This window comes from Oncorhynchus clarkii, chromosome 32 (genome assembly GCF_045791955.1).
Source record: "Oncorhynchus clarkii lewisi isolate Uvic-CL-2024 chromosome 32, UVic_Ocla_1.0, whole genome shotgun sequence".
NCBI lineage: Eukaryota > Metazoa > Chordata > Actinopteri > Salmoniformes > Salmonidae > Oncorhynchus > Oncorhynchus clarkii.
In genome coordinates, this window is record NC_092178.1 from 22812518 (window position 1) to 22830390 (window position 17873).

Here is a 17873-nt window from a genome sequence, read left to right on the forward strand (position 1 = left end):
AGCTATCTCCCATCAGAACAACATCCCCCACTCCCCAGCTATCGCCCATCAGAACATCCCCCACCTTCAGCTAACTCCCATCAGACAGCATCCCCCACTCCCCAGCTATCGCCCATCAGAACAACATCCCCCACCCCCAGCTATCTCCCATCAGAACAACATCCCCCACTCCCCAGCTATCGCCCATCAGAACAACATCCCTCACCCCCAGCTATCTCCCATCAGAACATCCCCCACCCCCAGCTATCTCCCATCAGACAGCATCTCCCACTCCCCAGCTATCGCCCATCAGAACAACATCCTCAACCCCCAGCTATCTCCCATCAGAACAGCATCCCCCAGCTATCGCCCATCAGAACAACATCCCCCAGCTATCTCCCATCAGACAACATCCCCCAGCTATCGCCCATCAGAACAACATCCCCCAGCTATCTCCCATCAGAACAACATCCCCCAGCTATCTCACATCAGAATAACATCCCCCAGCTATCTCCCATCAGAACAACATTCCCCACTCCCCAGCTATTGCCCATCAGAACAACATCCCCCACCCCCCAGCTATCGCCCATCAGAACAACATCCCCCACCCCCCAGCTATCGCCCATCAGAACAACATCCCCCAGCTGTCTCCCATCAGAACAACATCCCCCACCCCCCAGCTATCGCCCATCAGAACAACATCCCCCAGCTATCTCCCATCTATCGCCCATCAGAACAACATCCCCCAGCTATCGCCCATCAGAACAACATCCCCCAGCTCTCTCCCATCTATCGCCCATCAGAACAACATCCCCCACCCCCCAGCTATCGCCCAGCAGAACAACATCCCCCACCCCCCAGCTATCGCTCAGCAGAACAACATCCCCCACCCCCCAGCTATCGCCCATCAGAACAACATCCCCCACCCCCCAGCTATCGCCCATCAGAACAACATCCCCCACCCCCCAGCTATCGCCCATCAGAACAACATCCCCCAGCTATCTTCCATCTATCGCCCATCAGAACAACATCCCCCAGCTATCTTCCATCTATCTCCCATCAGAACATCCCCCACCCCCAGCTATCTCCCATCAGACAGCATCTCCCACTCCCCAGCTATCGCCCATCAGAACAACATCCTCAACCCCCAGCCATCTCCCATCAGAACAGCATCCCCCAGCTATCGCCCATCAGAACCACATCCCCCAGCTATCTCCCATCAGACAACATCCCCCAGCTATCGCCCATCAGAACAACATCCCCCAGCTATCTCCCATCAGAACAACATCCCCCAGCTATCTCACATCAGAATAACATCCCCCAGCTATCTCCCATCAGAACAACATTCCCCACTCCCCAGCTATTGCCCATCAGAACAACATCCCCCACCCCCCAGCTATCGCCCATCAGAACAACATCCCCCACCCCCCAGCTATCGCCCATCAGAACAACATCCCCCAGCTGTCTCCCATCAGAACAACATCCCCCACCCCCCAGCTATCGCCCATCAGAACAACATCCCCCAGCTATCTCCCATCTATCGCCCATCAGAACAACATCCCCCAGCTATCGCCCATCAGAACAACATCCCCCAGCTATCGCCCATCTATCGCCCATCAGAACAACATCCCCCACCCCCCAGCTATCGCCCAGCAGAACAACATCCCCCACCCCCCAGCTATCGCTCAGCAGAACAACATCCCCCACCCCCCAGCTATCGCCCATCAGAACAACATCCCCCACCCCCCAGCTATCGCCCATCAGAACAACATCCCCCACCCCCCAGCTATCTCCCATCAGAACAACATCCCCCAGCTATCTTCCATCTATCGCCCATCAGAACAACATCCCCCAGCTATCTTCCATCTATCGCCCATCAGAACAACATCCCCCAGCTATCTTCCATCTATCGCCCATCAGAACAACATCCCCCAGCTATCTCCCAGCTATCGCCCATCAGAACAACATCCCCCAGCTATCTCCCAGCTATCGCCCATCAGAACAACATCCCCCACCCCCCAGCTATCGTCCATCAGAACAACATCCCCCAGCTGTCTCCCATCAGAACAACATCCCCCACCCCCCAGCTATCGCCCATCAGAACAACATCCCCCACCCCCCAGCTATCGCCCATCAGAACAACATCCCCCAGCTATCTCCCATCTATCGCCCATCAGAACAACATCCCCCAGCTATCTCCCATCTATCGCCCATCAGAACAACATCCCCCAGCTATCTCCCATCTATCGCCCATCAGAACAACATCCCCCAGCTATCTCCCATCTATCGCCCATCAGAAAAACATCCCCCAGCTATCTCCCATCTATGGCCCATCAGAACAACATCCCCCAGCTGTCTCCCATCAGAACAACATCCCCCACCCCCCAGCTATCGCCCATCAGAACATCCCCCAGCTATCGCCCATCAGAACAACATCCCCCCCCCCCCATCAGAACAACATTCCCCACTCCCCAGCTATTGCCCATCAGAACAACATCCTCCACCCCCCAGCTATCGCCCATCAGAACAACATCCCCCAGCTGTCTCCCATCAGAACAACATCCCCCACCCCCCAGCTATCGCCCATCAGAACAACATCCCCCAGCTATCTCCCATCTATCGCCCATCAGAACAACATCCCCCAGCTATCGCCCATCAGAACAACATCCCCCAGCTATCTCCCATCTATCGCCCATCAGAACAACATCCCCCACCCCCCAGCTATCGCCCAGCAGAACAACATCCCCCACCCCCCAGCTATCGCTCAGCAGAACAACATCCCCCACCCCCCAGCTATCGCCCATCAGAACAACATCCCCCACCCCCCAGCTATCGCCCATCAGAACAACATCCCCCACCCCCCAGCTATCGCCCATCAGAACAACATCCCCCAGCTATCTCCCAGCTATCGCCCATCAGAACAACATCCCCCAGCTATCTCCCATCTATCGCCCATCAGAACAACATCCCCCAGCTATCTTCCATCTATCGCCCATCAGAACAACATCCCCCAGCTATCTCCCAGCTATCGCCCATCAGAACAACATCCCCCAGCTATCTCCCATCTATCGCCCATCAGAACAACATCCCCCACCCCCCAGCTATCGTCCATCAGAACAACATCCCCCAGCTGTCTCCCATCAGAACAACATCCCCCACCCCCCAGCTATCGCCCATCAGAACAACATCCCCCACCCCCCAGCTATCGCCCATCAGAACAACATCCCCCAGCTATCTCCCATCTATCGCCCATCAGAACAACATCCCCCACCCCCCAGCTATCGTCCATCAGAACAACATCCCCCAGCTGTCTCCCATCAGAACAACATCCCCCACCCCCCAGCTATCGCCCATCAGAACAACATCCCCCACCCCCCAGCTATCGCCCATCAGAACAACATCCCCCAGCTATCTCCCATCTATCGCCCATCAGAACAACATCCCCCAGCTATCTCCCATCTATCGCCCATCAGAACAACATCCCCCAGCTATCTCCCATCTATCGCCCATCAGAACAACATCCCCCAGCTTTCTCCCATCTATCGCCCATCAGAAAAACATCCCCCAGCTATCTCCCATCTATCGCCCATCAGAACAACATCCCCCAGCTGTCTCCCATCAGAACAACATCCCCCACCCCCCAGCTATCGCCCATCAGAACATCCCCCAGCTATCGCCCATCAGAACAACATCCCCCACCCCCCAGCTATCGCCCATCAGAACAACATCCCCCCCCCGCTATCGCCCATCAGAACAACATCCCCTACCCCCCAGCTATCGCCCATCAGAACAACATCCCCCACCCCCCAGCTATCGCCCATCAGATTGGCACACCGTGTTTCTCGTCTGCCTTTTCCCGTGTATAGATGGAGATAGATTGGGATCGGTCCTATTGATGTGTGTAGATTGTGATGGTGGTTTATTGATTGGTGTCCTTATTGCTATGCAGAGAGGAACATGAGGATGATTCAGATCCAGGACAATATCTCTGAACAGAAGAACCTGAAAGACAAGCTGGAGAGTGAGCAGGAGAAACTGCATGTCGACTACAACAAGGTTAGTGGTGGGGGAAAAACACACTGTTAGAAGAACCTGAAGAAGCTGCTTGTCGACTACAACAAGGTTAGTAGTGGTGGAAAACACACTGACTGTTAGAAGAACCTGAAGAAGCTGCTTGTCGACTACAACAAGGTTAGTAGTGGTGTTGGCGCTAGGAACACAAGCATTTCTCTACATCCCCAATAACATCTGCTAAATATGTGTATGCGACCAATAAAATTAGATTTGATTTGGTACAGGCCGTAAAGTCACCTAATAAAATGCTTGCTTGACGTTTCTGTGGTAGTAGACACAGCCAGGGAGATAGTGGACAAAATGTTAATCCACACTGTTATCAACCAGTCCCTAGGGGTTTTACCAGTGGTTCTCCAGTAGCGTTGCTCTGAGTTCTCTCACTAAAGCTGTGCTATGTCTTTGTACTGCATGGCCTCTAGTCTTCAGAAACGCACATAGTGTGTCATTCATAAACCGCATCGCTTTGCGCTACAACACATTAACCACCGTTTTACTATGTACCATGAAAAATACAATTTTAAGAGCCCTGTTGTTCCTCTTCCGTCTAGCTCTCTCCATCTCTCATCTCTCACTCTGTTCATCTCTTTCTCCCTCCATCTCTCTGTGGCCCTTGCCGTTTCGCGCACGCTCTCTCTCTCTATCTATCTCCTTTCATCTATCCTTCGCCATGTGACTTGGGTGTGGCGGCGCAGGGCAGCTTCGCTCCATCAGGCCCAATGAAGAAGGGAATAAAACAGCGGCGTAAAAGTCAGAGGAGTTAATGTTGCGTTCAGTCTTTCTGCCACGTGTATTAAGCGTTATTAATGGAGTGTGTGTTGCTAATTGCACCGCTCGACATGCTTTTACACGGAGAGAGGGAGCGAGAGAGATGCATAGAAAGAGAGAAGGAGAGCGAGCGATGGAGAGATAGAAGCAGCCCCGGCCTTGGAGAAAGACTGAGAGGGGGATTGAGCGAGAAGGATCGTTAAGATTAGAAGTCTAGCTACAGATATGACTATAAAGCCCCTGACAGGGTGAGTGCGCGGGGTGGTGGGTTCTGAGTGCGTGGGGTGGTGGGTTCTGAGTGCGCGGGGTGGGTGTGGAGACTAATCTCTGGGAGATAATATGAAGTCTCTCTCTCGCTACATGACCTCTCTCTCTCCCCCCACATAACCTTTCTCTCTCTCTCCCCCCACATAACCTTTCTCTCTCTCTCCCCCCACATAACCTTTCTCTCTCTCTCTCCCCCCACATAACCTTTCTCTCTCTCTCTCTCTCCCCCCACATAACCTTTCTCTCTCTCTCTCTCTCCCCCCACATAACCTTTCTCTCTCTCTCTCCCCCTACATAACCTTTCTCTCTCTCTCTCCCCCTACATAACCGGTCTCTCTCTCTCCCCCCTACATAACCGGTCTCTCTCTCTCCCCCCTACATAACCGGTCTCTCTCTCTCCCCCCTACATAACCGGTCTCTCTCTCTCCCCCCTACATAACCGGTCTCTCTCTCTCCCCCCTACATAACCGGTCTCTCTCTCCCCCCTACATAACCGGTCTCGCTCTCTCCCCCCTACATAACCGGTCTCTCTCTCTGCCTCCTACATAACCTCGGTCTCTCTCTCTCTCCCCCCTACATAACCTCGGTCTCTCTCTCTCTCCCCCCTACATAACCTGTAACCTGTCTCTCTCTCTCTCCCCCCTACGTGACCCGTCTTTCTCTCCCTCCCCCATGTGTCTTGTCTCTCTCTCTCCCCCCTACATGACCCGTCTCTCTCAATTCAATTGACTTTATTGACATGGCAAGTTCATTATTACTTACATTGTCTAAGTATACATATAGAAAAATTATATATATATAAAATATATATATATTTTTATATAAATAAATGGTCGGACCAACAGCAATAATAATTGTAGTGGACATGGGATTACCATTAACAACAACAATATTAATGAGAACAACAATACATTAAAGCAATGGTCGTAGACCAGTCTCAACATGACTGAAAAGACACATGACATGGTATGAAAGATAGTCTATAGTCAGACACTCTCTCTCTCTGTCTCTCTCCCTAACATGACCTCTCTCTCCTACATGACTTGTTTCTCTCTCCCCCCTACATGACCTGTCTCTCTCTCTCCCTCCTACATGACCTGTCTCTCTCTCTCCCTCCTACATGACCTGTCTCTCTCTCTCCCCCCTACATGACCGGTCTCTCTCTCTCTCCCCCTACATGAACTGTTTCTCTCTCCCCCTACATGAACTGTTTCTCTCTCCCCTCTACATAACCTGTTTCTCTCTCCCCCCTACATAACCTGATTCTCTCTCCCCCCTACATAACCTGTTTCTCTCTCCCCCCTACATAACCTGTCTCTCTCCTCCCCCTACATGACCTGTTTCTCTCTCCCCCTACGTAACATGTTTCTCTCGCTCTCCCTCTCTCTCTCTCCCTCTCTCCCCCCTACATGACCTGTCTCTCTCCTCCCCCTACATGACCTCTCTCTCTCCTCCCCCTACATGACCTGTCTCTCTCTCTTCCCCCTACATGACCTGTTTCTCTCTCCCCCTACGTAACATGTTTCTCTCGCTCTCCCTCTCTCCCCCCTACATGACCTGTCTCTCTCTCTCTCCCCTACATAACTTCTCTCTCTCACTCTGTCTCTCGCTCTCTCTCGCTCTGTCTCTCGCTCTGTCTCGCTCTGCTCTGCTCTGTCTCTCTCGCTCTGTCTCTCTCTCTCTCTCTCTCTCTCTCTCTCTCTCTCTCCCCCCCCCCCCCCCCCCCTACATGACCTGTCTGTCTCTCCCTCTGTAGCTGTGTGAGTCTCTGGAGGATCTGCAGAATGTTAACGGAGTTCTGAGGAGTGAGGGCCATGCCATATGGACCATGTTGGGAGGAATCCTAGGACAGGTATGTTAATATCACACCACTTTCTTCTCCTCTCTCATCCTCCTTTCCTCCTCATCCCCATTTCTTATCTTCTTTTGCACTTTCTCATTCCTCCTCATCCACTTTCTCCTCCTCCTTTCCTGCTCGTCCACTTTCTCCTCCTCCTTTCCTACTCGTCTACTTTCTCCTCCTATCTCTCTCATGTTTAGTCCAGAGTTGGCAACACTCCAGCACCTGTCCTGTAATTTTAGTTTCATCACACCTAGGCAGGGCAGAAAAGTCAGAGGATAAACCGCCAACCGGACAGGTCTCCCTGCTACATGCCCAGGACTTGGTGATGACAAAGGATTGAGAGGAATCTAGATTAGCCATAGCAACCCACAGAGTTACCATGGGGTAATTCTGCAGCCCATAATAGGCTCCTGTAAGTGATTGACTTGTCCTTTACCATAAAGGCAGACCAGACCTGGCTCTGCTCCACTCTAAATGAAGCTAGAAGCTGTCCGCTTGCTTTCTACCACGTTCACACTCGCCATGGCAACCAAATCGCCAAGATGCGTCGCCACGGGTGATGGGTTGTTTAATGAGTGTGAAATGCAGCTCTGCAGAAATTGCTGTGAGACCTTTTTAACTTAAAAAAAAAAAAGTGACAGAGCCTGTTTGGAAGTGCTGACACTGACACTTATTTAAAAGCAGCCCAGCTCTTGGTGTGTGTGGTGCTGTGTTGAGGTGAGAATGAGAACTGAGGACGAGAGGCCTGTGGAGCGTTGGAGCTCTGACAGGATGCTATAGCAAGACACAACACACACCGACACCCCCTGGTTACACCCAGTCTCTAAGATTAGCAGGTAGGCCTAGATAATACAACTTACAGTTGCCCGCGGGGCCTGGAACTGCATATGTCATCAGCTCTTTCAAAATGCATCTACGTAAGCGGCTAACTGAATGCATGATGCTGATTTAAAAGTCTGCCTGGCGACGGGGGCTGCCTTACAGATAAATGGATGGTGTGATATAGCTAGAGGATGGGAGGAAAGAAAGGCTGGAGGGAAAGAACGACTGAACGAACGACGTCGATCTGCAACGACCTCCATAAATCACGTAATTAGAAACGTGGAAAGGTTTAAGTGGCGACATCAGTCACGTCCCCGCGTTGCTTTGTGTCATCTATCTGATACCTTTTCATTTCCTATTTGTCATCCCTCAGCCCGTCCCGTACATTACCAGAAATGATTGATGTTACCCGACCGCAGACCCATCCCTCATCCTATACACTGAGTCAGTGTTGTCGTTGTGGGGGACTTCTCAGGGAGAGGAAGCATTTTTCGCTAGACATTGTGAAGCTTCAAAGGACCCGGTCACAGTGTTTTTAGCATTTCCTGGCAGTGTTCAGTTTGGCACTGAGGTAAAGCATCTCGTTTGAAATGCTGTGCACGTCTGTGTCATACACCGAGAATCTTCCTGAAAGGCGTGCCAGTCAGGTGACCCTTCCCAGGGTGCCGTGTGTGTGTGTGTGTGTGTGTGTGTGTGTGTGTGTGTGTGTGTGTGTGTGTGTGTGTGTGTGTGTGTGTGTGTGTGTGTGTGTGTGTGTGTGTGTGTGTGTGTGTGTGTGTGTGTGTGTGTGTGTGTGTGTGTGTGTGTGTGTGTGTGTGTGTGTGTGTGTGCGTGTGTGCGTGTGTGCGTGTGCGTGTGCGCGTGTGTGTGTGCGCGTGTGTGTGTGTGTGCGCCAGTGCCAGCCACTCGGTCCCCCACGGCCTCAGAGCCTGTCTCGCACCCAGTATGAACCAGCCAGATGGCCTGAGGTTGGGCTGGTCCTGCCTGTCTCTGATTCTTATTTTAGAATATACCTTCACACACCCATCTCTCTGAGGGGTTTTCTACTCACTGAGCTAATGCAGAAGGGGACTGTGGTCCACAATTAGTAGATCACACACACCCTAGGGTCCTGTGGCCCTGGCACCCCCACAGGACCGGTCCCTGGGAGCCGTGCTCAGATTAGAGCTGCCCCAGTGAGGAGCCTGTCTGTTTAGTGGCTCCCCAGTCTCTCCCTAGCAGATCGGTTTTCTAATTAACCTGCGACAGACAGCAGCCAACATGTAGCCAACAAGATACAGTGGAGAAATAAACACACATCCACCACAGACAGACAGACAGTCTGTCTACTGACCAACAACAGGCCCCCCCTCCCCACAGACACACACTCTCTCTCTCTTCACCCCCCCCCTTCCTCTCCCCTCTTTCTCTGTCTTCTCTCTCCCTCCTCTCTGTGGACACCTTTGCCCTGTCTGTCCTTCACTGCTTCTCTCTGAGGTCTCTAGTACACCTACAGTTGTCTTATGTGTGTCTCTCTGTGACAGAAACTGAACTCCCCGCCGGTCCTGAAAGCCCCTAAAGAGAGGAAGCCCAGCAAGAAGGAGGGAGGAGTTCCTGGGAAGTCCTCCAACCTACCAGCTGTCCTCTACAGGTAAACAAACAAACATTCAAACAGGCATTACATACAAGCACAAGGCCTTATATGCTGATGTATGTATGTATGTGTATGTATGCGTGTGTGTGTTCCTGTTTAGCTGTGGGATCTGTAAGAAGAACCAAGACCAGCATCTCCTGCTGATGTGTGACACTTGCAAGCTCTACTACCACCTGGGCTGTCTGGAGCCTCCGCTGACACGCATGCCCAAGAAGACCAAGAACAGCTACTGGTGAGAGAGGCAGGGAGACAGACGCACAGACACAGACGGGCAGACGCACAGACACAGACGGGCAGACACAGACGTGCGCGCGCGCAGGCAGACAGACGCACACGAAGGCAGACAGACGCACACGCAGGCAGACAGACGCAGGCAAACAGATGCAGGCAGACAGGCGGACGGACAGATGCACACGCAGGCTGACAGACGCGCACACGCAGGCTGACAGACGCGCACACGCAGGCGGACAGACGCGCACACGCAGGCGGACAGACGCGCACACGCAGGCGGACAGACGCGCACACGCAGGCGGACAGACGCGCACACGCAGGCGGACAGACAGACGCGCACACGCAGGCGGACAGACAGACGCGCACACGCAGGCGGACAGACGCGCACACGCAGGCGGACAGACGCGCACACGCAGGCGGACAGACAGACGCGCACACGCAGGCGGACAGACAGACGCGCACACGCAGGCGGACAGACAGACGCGCACACGCAGGCGGACAGACAGACGCGCACACGCAGGCGGACAGACAGACGCGCACACGCAGGCGGACAGACAGACGCGGCACAGGCGGCAGATGGGCAGACGGACACGGGCAGACGTGGAAAGACAGACAGCGCGGACAGACAGCAGGCGGACGGTCGGAAAGAAGGGAAGACGAGGACGGACAGAAAGACAGGCAGACGGGCGGAAAGACAGGCAGATGGGCGGAAAGACAGGCAGACGGGCGGAAAGACAAGACGGGCGGAAAGACAGGCAGACGGGCGGAAAGACAGGCAGACGGGCGGAAAGACAGGCAAACGGGCGGAAAGACAGGCAGGCAGACGGGCGGAAAGACAGGCAGGCAGACGGACTGAAAGACAGGCAGGCAGACGGACTGAAAGACGGGCTGACGGACGGAAAGACGGGTTGACGGAAAGACGGGCAGAAGTGGACAGACTGAAAGACGAGCGGACGCAGAAAGACGGACGGAAAGGACGGGCGGACGGAAATATGGGCAGATGCGGACGGACGGAAAGGCGGGCGGACGGACGGAAAGGCGGACGGACGGAAAGGCGGACGGACGGAAAGGCGGACGGACGGAAAGGCGGACGGGCGGACGGACGGAAGGACGGGCGGACGGACGGAAGGACGGGCGGACGGACGGAAGGACGGGCGGACGGACGGAAGGACGGGCGGACGGACGGAAAGACGGACGGGCGGACGGACGGAAAGACGGACGGGCGGACGGACGGAAAGACGGACGGGCGGACGGACGGAAAGACGGGCGGACGGACGGAAAGACGGGTGGAAAGACGGACGGAGGGGCTGACGCGGACGGACGGAAATAGGGGGGACGCGGACGGACGGAAAGGCGGACGGACGGAAAGGACGGGCGGACGGACGGAAAGGACGGGCGGACAGAAAGACGGGCGGACGGACGGAAAGACGGGCGGACGGACGGAAAGACGGGCGGACGGCGGACGGGCGGACGGACAGAAAGACGGGCGGGCGGAAAGACGGGCGGGCGGAAAGATGGGCAGATGCGGACGGACGGAAAGACGGGCGGACGCGGGCGGACGGAAAGACGGGCGGACGCGGACGGAAAAGACGGGTGGACGGAAAGACGGGCGGGCGGAAAGGACGGGCGGACGGAAAGATGGGCAGATGCGGAAGGACGGAAAGACGGGTGGACGCGGGCGGACGGGTGGATGCGGGCGGACGGAAAGACGGGCGGATGCGGGTGGACGGAAAGACGGGCGGACGCGGACGGACGGAAAGACGGGCGGACGCGGACGGACGGAAAGACGGGTGGACGGAAAGACGGACGGAAAGGACGGGCGGACGGAAAGACGGGCGGACAGACGGAAAGACGGGCGGACGGAAAGATGGGCAGATGCGGACGGACGGAAAGACGGGTGGACGGAAAGATGGGCAGATGCGGACGGACGGAAAGATGGGCGGACAGACGGAAAGACGGGCGGGGGCGGACGCGGATGGGCGGAAAGACGGGCAGATGCGGACGGACGGAAAGACGGGTGGACGGAAAGATGGGCAGATGCGGGCGGACGGAAAGACGGGCGGGCGGACGGAAAGACGGGCGGACAGACGGAAAGACGGGCGGACGGTCGGACGCGCGGAAAGACGGGCGGACGCGGACGGGTGGAAAGACAGGCGGACGGGTGGAAAGACGGGCGGACGCGGACGGGCGGAAAGACGGGCGGAAGCGGACGGGCGGAAAGACGGGCGGACGCGGACGGGCGGAAAGACGGGCGGACGCGGACGGAAAGGAAGACGGGCGGACGGACGGAAAGACGGGCGGACGCGGACGGACGGAAAGGAAGGCACGCGGACGGACGGAAAGGAAGGCGGGCGGGCAGACGGACGGAAAGACGGGCGGACGGACGGAAAGACGGGCGGACGGACGGAAAGACGGGCGGACGCGGACGGACGGAAAGACGGGCGGACGCGGACGGACGGAAAGACGGGCGGACGCGGACGGACGGAAAGACGGGCGGACGCGGACGGAAAAATGGGCAGATGCGGGCAGGCAGACAGGCGGACGGACAGATAGACGCAGGCAGACGGACAGACTCACGCGGATGGACAGACGCGGACTGACGCACGCAGACAGACAGACGCACACGGACAGACAGACATAGATGCAGACAGACGCACGCAGACAGACAGACGCACGCGGGCAGACGCAGGCGCACAGACAGACAGACGTAGACAGGCAGACGGATGCAGACAGACACACACAGATAGACAGATGCAGATAGACAGACAGACAGACAGACAGACAGATGCAGATAGACAGACAGACAGACAGACAGACGCAGATAGATAGACAGACAGACAGACGCCCACAGACAGACGCACACAGACAGACAAACACAGAAAGAGAGAGATGAGACAGATGGGAAAGAGAGAGATGAGACAGATGGGAAAGAGAGAGACAGATGCGAGAGAGAGAGATGGGAAAGAGAGAGAGAGACAGATGGGAAAGAGAGAGATGGGAAAGAAAGAAAGAGAGAGATGAGATGGGAAAGAAAGAGAGAGAGAGAGATGGGAAAGAAAGAGAGATGGGAAAAAGAGAGAGATGAGATGAGAAAGAAAGAGAGAGAGAGAGATGGGAAAGAGAGAGAGAGATGGGAAAGAAAGAGCAGAGAGAGATGGGAAAGAAAGAGAGAGATGGGAAAGAGAGAGAGATGAGATGGGAAAGAAAGAGAGATGGGAAAGAAAGAGAGAGATGAGATGGGAAAGAAAGAGATGAGATGGGAAAGAAAAGAGAGATGGGAAAGAAAGAGAGAGATGGGAAAGAAAAGAGAGAGATGAGATGGGAAAGAAAGAGAGAGAGAGATGGGAAAGAAAGAGAGATGGGGAAAAAAAGAGAGAGATGAGATGGGAAAGAAAGAGAGAGAGAGAGATGGGAAAGAGAGAGAGAGATGGGAAAGAAAGAGCAGAGAGAGATGGGAAAGAAAGAGAGATGGGAAAGAAAGACAGAGAGAGATGGGAGAGAGAGAGAGAGATGGGAAAGAAAGAGAGAGATGGGAAAGAAAAGAGAGAGATGAGATGGGAAAGAAAGAGAGAGAGAGATGGGAAAGAGAGAGAGAGAGATGGGAAAGAGAGAGAGATGGGAAAAAAGGAGTGAGAGAGAGATGGGAAAGAAAGAGAGATGGGAAAAAAGAGAGAGATGGGAAAGAAAGAAAGAAAGAGATGAGATGGGAAAGAAAGAGAGATGGGAAAGAAAGAGAGAGAGAGATGGGAGAGAGAGAGAGAGAGATGGGAAAGAAAAAGAGATGGGAAAAAAAGTGAGAGAGAGAGAGATGGGAAAGAAAGAAAGAGAGAGATGAGATGGGAAAGAAAGAAAGAGAGAGAGAGATGGGAAAGAAAGAGCAGAGAGAGATGGGAAAGAAAGAGCGAGAGAGAGATGGGAAAGAGAGAGAGAGATGAGATGGGAAAGTGGGAGAGAGATGAGATGGGAGAGTGGGAAAGAAAGAGGGAGAGATGGGAAAGAGCGAGAGAGAGATGGGAAAGTGGGAAAGAAAGTGGGACATGGGAAAGAGAGAGAGAGATGGGAAAGAAAAAGAGAGAGAGGGATGGGAGAGAGATTGGAAAGAGGAAGATGAAAGAGATGAGAGTGATAAGAGAGAGATGATGAGGGGGAGATGGGAAAGGAAGAGAGAGATTAGAAAGAGAGAGTTAAGAAAGAAAGAGCGAGGGACTGAGAGTGTGGTAGATGGGGAAGAAAGAGCGAAGTAGATGAGGAAGAAAGAGAGGGACTGGGGAGGTAGATGGGGAGTGAATGGTGAATGGGTGCCAGAGCACTCGATGGTACAAGAGTTTACAAAACCAAAAGTTGGACCAAGTGCTGTCCATAGTACACACAAATCGGTTATGACATTGTTATAACCATGTATAAAAACATGTTATTTAAGCAATAAGACATCAAACCCGGGGATTATCGTGTGATAACTCATGACTAAGATAACTCATGTTCTTAGACCCGAGACGAAGCCAATGGCCGGGAACAGCCCTTAGTCAGGAGTTATCATACGATATACGCCGGGTTTGAGGGCCTTATTGCTTTTATAAAACAGTTGCCAACATATTTATACAAATATTAATAGAATGTTTTCATTAAAAACATTTTAACAGCGGGCTGGTCATTAGTTATTTTCTTATGTTTTGACGCAGTTGTTAATTCTAATCATTCTATTCTTTGGACATTGCTATGCTAACCAAATCATTGGCATTGGCATGTAGCTAGCTAGCAGAGATTCAATGATGATGAGAACCTCAATAAATAATGATTTAATGAATATCCAATAGGCTGCACTGCGCTGGTTAATAAATGAATGGAATTCTTGAGTGTTCAGTTTCCATGGTGAATTAGTTGGCTTCATTCTTGGGCTACCTAGCCTACTGGCATGGGAGAGATAGCATTTGTAAAATGATACATTGTTGCACAGGTTGTAAAGGCAGACAGGTATCTGTTGCAAATATCAAATAGTAGCATGGAAAAATAGTGTGTAGACACTTTTTTGCCCAAGGGATATTTTGACTGAATTTCCTGCCTGGACTGCGGGACAGTTGAATTATGAGATTAACACGTCATATCATCCAATCAGCATCGAGGATCCAAACAAACCGTTTTATAATGACTTGGAGTAGAAGATACATTAGTGTCCACAATTGATTTATTTGTAATAAGTGTGACATTTCAGAATACTTAATGGCAGTAGATTTATCAGATGGAGAATGCAGAGATGGTGGAAATGTCCCACTTCACACAGAAGAGGTAGATGTCCTTATCTGGATAGATAAATAGATGAGCTCTTTTGTGTATCTGTCTCAATAGTTTCAGTAGTATTCCGTCTCTGTCACTTAGTGAGTTACTTCCACAGTTAGTTATCTCCCTTTTTACTTCCTATTCTAAGTTAAGGAGGATGGGGGATTTGTGCGTGTGCGATTATGTGGGTCTGTACGTGGGTGTGCGTATGTACGTGGGTGTGCGCACATTTAAGATATGTGTGTTGTTTGTTTTTGTGGCACCTCAACCTGCACGTTGTCCATGCCTGTGACTGGGAGTAAATCATTTAAACCATGAATTAGAGAGCACGGCTGCGTTCTGCTCCGGAGGGCAGAAATTACAAAGTGTTTGGATGGATATAATTTTGTGGAGCCGAGGCCAAGTCATACCTAATTACCACGATCTACACCCCACAAAAGAGGCAGAAAGAAAGGTGCAGACAGGGCTTCTCAGTAGGAACTAGAAACACAGAGGATCCGATCCACAAGTTCGCTTTGCCTTAACCTATAATACTGATGTTATCTAATTTGTAAGACTGGCAGAAACGTATGTCACAGTCGTATGCTTTGCCTGGGTCAGCATAAACCCCTGTCCTCAAATCCAGGGGCAGACCTCCAGGCTCACATTTCAATACTTTGGGAAAACAACATCTTTTTTTTCGAACCAAGCAAATATTATTTTAATAGATTTCAACAAAGTTTTGTTTGTTTTCTCCAACATAATCAGCAACATCTAGATCCTGTTTGTCAGACATTGATAGTAAGAGAGAATGGTATCTGAAACCGGTTTTCCATGCTTAAGATGTTCACAGATTAGTCAAATCAATACCCCTGCATAGAGGAGAGGACGCTGTCTGGACCGTGAAAGATCATCCCTCTCTCTACCTCTGCCACTCTACTTCTACCTCCCTCTTCTCAGGCAATGTTCAGAGTGTGACCAGGCCAGTAGCGATGATGCTGACATCGCCATGGAGACGCTGCCCGACGGTACCAAGAGGTCTCGGAGACAGATTAAAGGACCAATCAAATTCATCCCTCAGGAGATGTCCCCGGAGCCCAAGAAACGAGATGTGAGGGGCACGGTGTGTATTAACACACTTTTTATTTATTATGTACAGTGCCTTCAGAAACTTGACTTTTTCCACGTGTTGCGTTACAAAGTGGGATTAAAATTGATTTTATTGTAATTTTCTGTCAGCATTATACACAAAAAACTGTCAAAGTGAAAGAAAAATTCAACATTTTAAATGTATTATTGGAATATAAAACGCTGATATATTTGGATTGGATATGTATTCAACCCACTGAGTCAATACATGTTAGAATGACATTTGGCAGCTGTGCAGTTGTGAGTCTTATAGAGCTTTGCAAACCTGGACTGTACGACATTTGCCCATCATTCTTTTTCAAGTTCTTCAAGCTCTGTCAAGTTGGTTGTTGATCATTGCTAAACATCCATTTTCAAGTATTGCCATAGATTTTCAAGCTGATTTAAGTCAAAACTGTAACTAGGCCACTCAGGAACATTCAATGTCTTCTTGGTAAGTAACTTTAGTGTATATTTCGGGCTTGCATTTTAGGTTATTGTCCTGCTGTGGATTTGTCTCCCAGTGTCTGTTGGAAAGCAGACTGAACCAGGTTTTCCTCTAGGACTTTGCCTGGGCTTAGCTAGATTCTTTTTCTTTTTTATCCTAAAATACTCCCTATTCCTTGCCGATGACAAGCACACCCAAAACATGGTACTTGGTGATTTGTTGTGTTGGATTTGCCTCAAACATAATGCTTTTTCAGGACAAAAAGTAAATTTCTTTGCCACATATCTTGCAGTATAACTTTATTACCTTGGAATATTTTTATTCTGTACAGGCTTCCTTTTCAGTCTGTCATTTAGGTTAGTATTGTGGAGTAACTACAATGTTGTTGAGCCATCCTCAGTTTTCTCCTATCACAGCCGTTTAAATCTGTAACTGGTTTTAAATCATCATTGGCCTCATGGTGAAATCCCTGAGCGGATTCCTTCCTCTCCGTCAACTGAGTTAGGAAGGACGCCTGTATCTTTGTAGTGATTGGATGTATTGTACAGATACAACATCCAAAGTGTAATTAATAACTTCACCATGTTCAAAGGGATATTCAAACATTTTTTACCCATCTACCAATAGGTGCCATTCTTTGCGAGGCATTGAATCTGTGTTTGAAATTCACTGCTCGACTTATGTATGTGTGAGGTACAGAGATGGGGTAGTCGTTCAAAAATGTTAAACACCATTATTCCACACACAGTTAGTCCATGCAAATGATCTGACTTGTTAAGCACATTTTTACTCCTTAAGGTAATTAGGCTTGCAATAACAAAAGGCTTGAATACTTATTGACTCAAGACATTTCAGCTTTTAATTTTTATTCATTTAGAAAAATCAACATTAGCATTGGCTCGCGAAACTACCTCTAACTTCCTTCATACTGCAAAATGGGTTTTGCAGGCCTCCACTTTGCTAGTTTTGGGGTCAATTGTGTTGATATTTCTGGGGTAGTCTTTTGAATTGTCCTGCCATCTACTGTATAATCCAGAATGTATCTCCCAGGTTTGGAGAAACAGACAGTAATCCGTCAACCTATACCGGGGGTTAAAGTACTCCATCATAGGTATGAGTCCAGCCTCGATGACGTTTGTAGTCTAGCCCTTCTTTGTCCCGTCTGACCCGTCACCAGATATACCAGGCCAGACTCACAGGACTAATGGCGGATCCAACCAGAGCAGTAGAAACAGTGTATATGTGAATAACTTGGCTCGACCCCGGGTCGTCAGTGTTCTACAAGACTGTGATTGCCCTCGAAACTAAAACCTAAAGCTAAAACTGAGCTACATATTCTGTACGTCCGACCCCAGTGACGTCTGTAATCCAGCCCCACTCTGTCTGTCCCATAACCAGGAGCTGAGCTCTCTTCTCTTTTTTTCCCAGCC

General features: G+C 51.2%; 1 protein-coding gene across 4 annotated transcripts in view; it reads left to right on the plus strand.

Moving 5' to 3' along the window:
* Positions 1-17873, plus strand: part of LOC139392011 (PHD finger protein 14-like) — a 139921-nt gene that overhangs the window by 24181 nt on the left and 97867 nt on the right. For 2 of the 4 annotated variants that reach the window (XM_071139649.1, XM_071139651.1), the window contains exons 12-16: positions 3929-4035; positions 6842-6937; positions 9274-9380; positions 9484-9615; positions 15828-15978. In XM_071139649.1, the coding sequence (XP_070995750.1) occupies positions 3929-4035; positions 6842-6937; positions 9274-9380; positions 9484-9615; positions 15828-15978 (593 nt within the window). Of the gene's footprint in view, positions 1-3928; positions 4036-6841; positions 6938-9273; positions 9381-9483; positions 9616-15827; positions 15991-17873 lie in introns of all 4 variants that reach the window. The other 2 variants (XM_071139647.1, XM_071139650.1) reach the window with 1 other exon arrangement.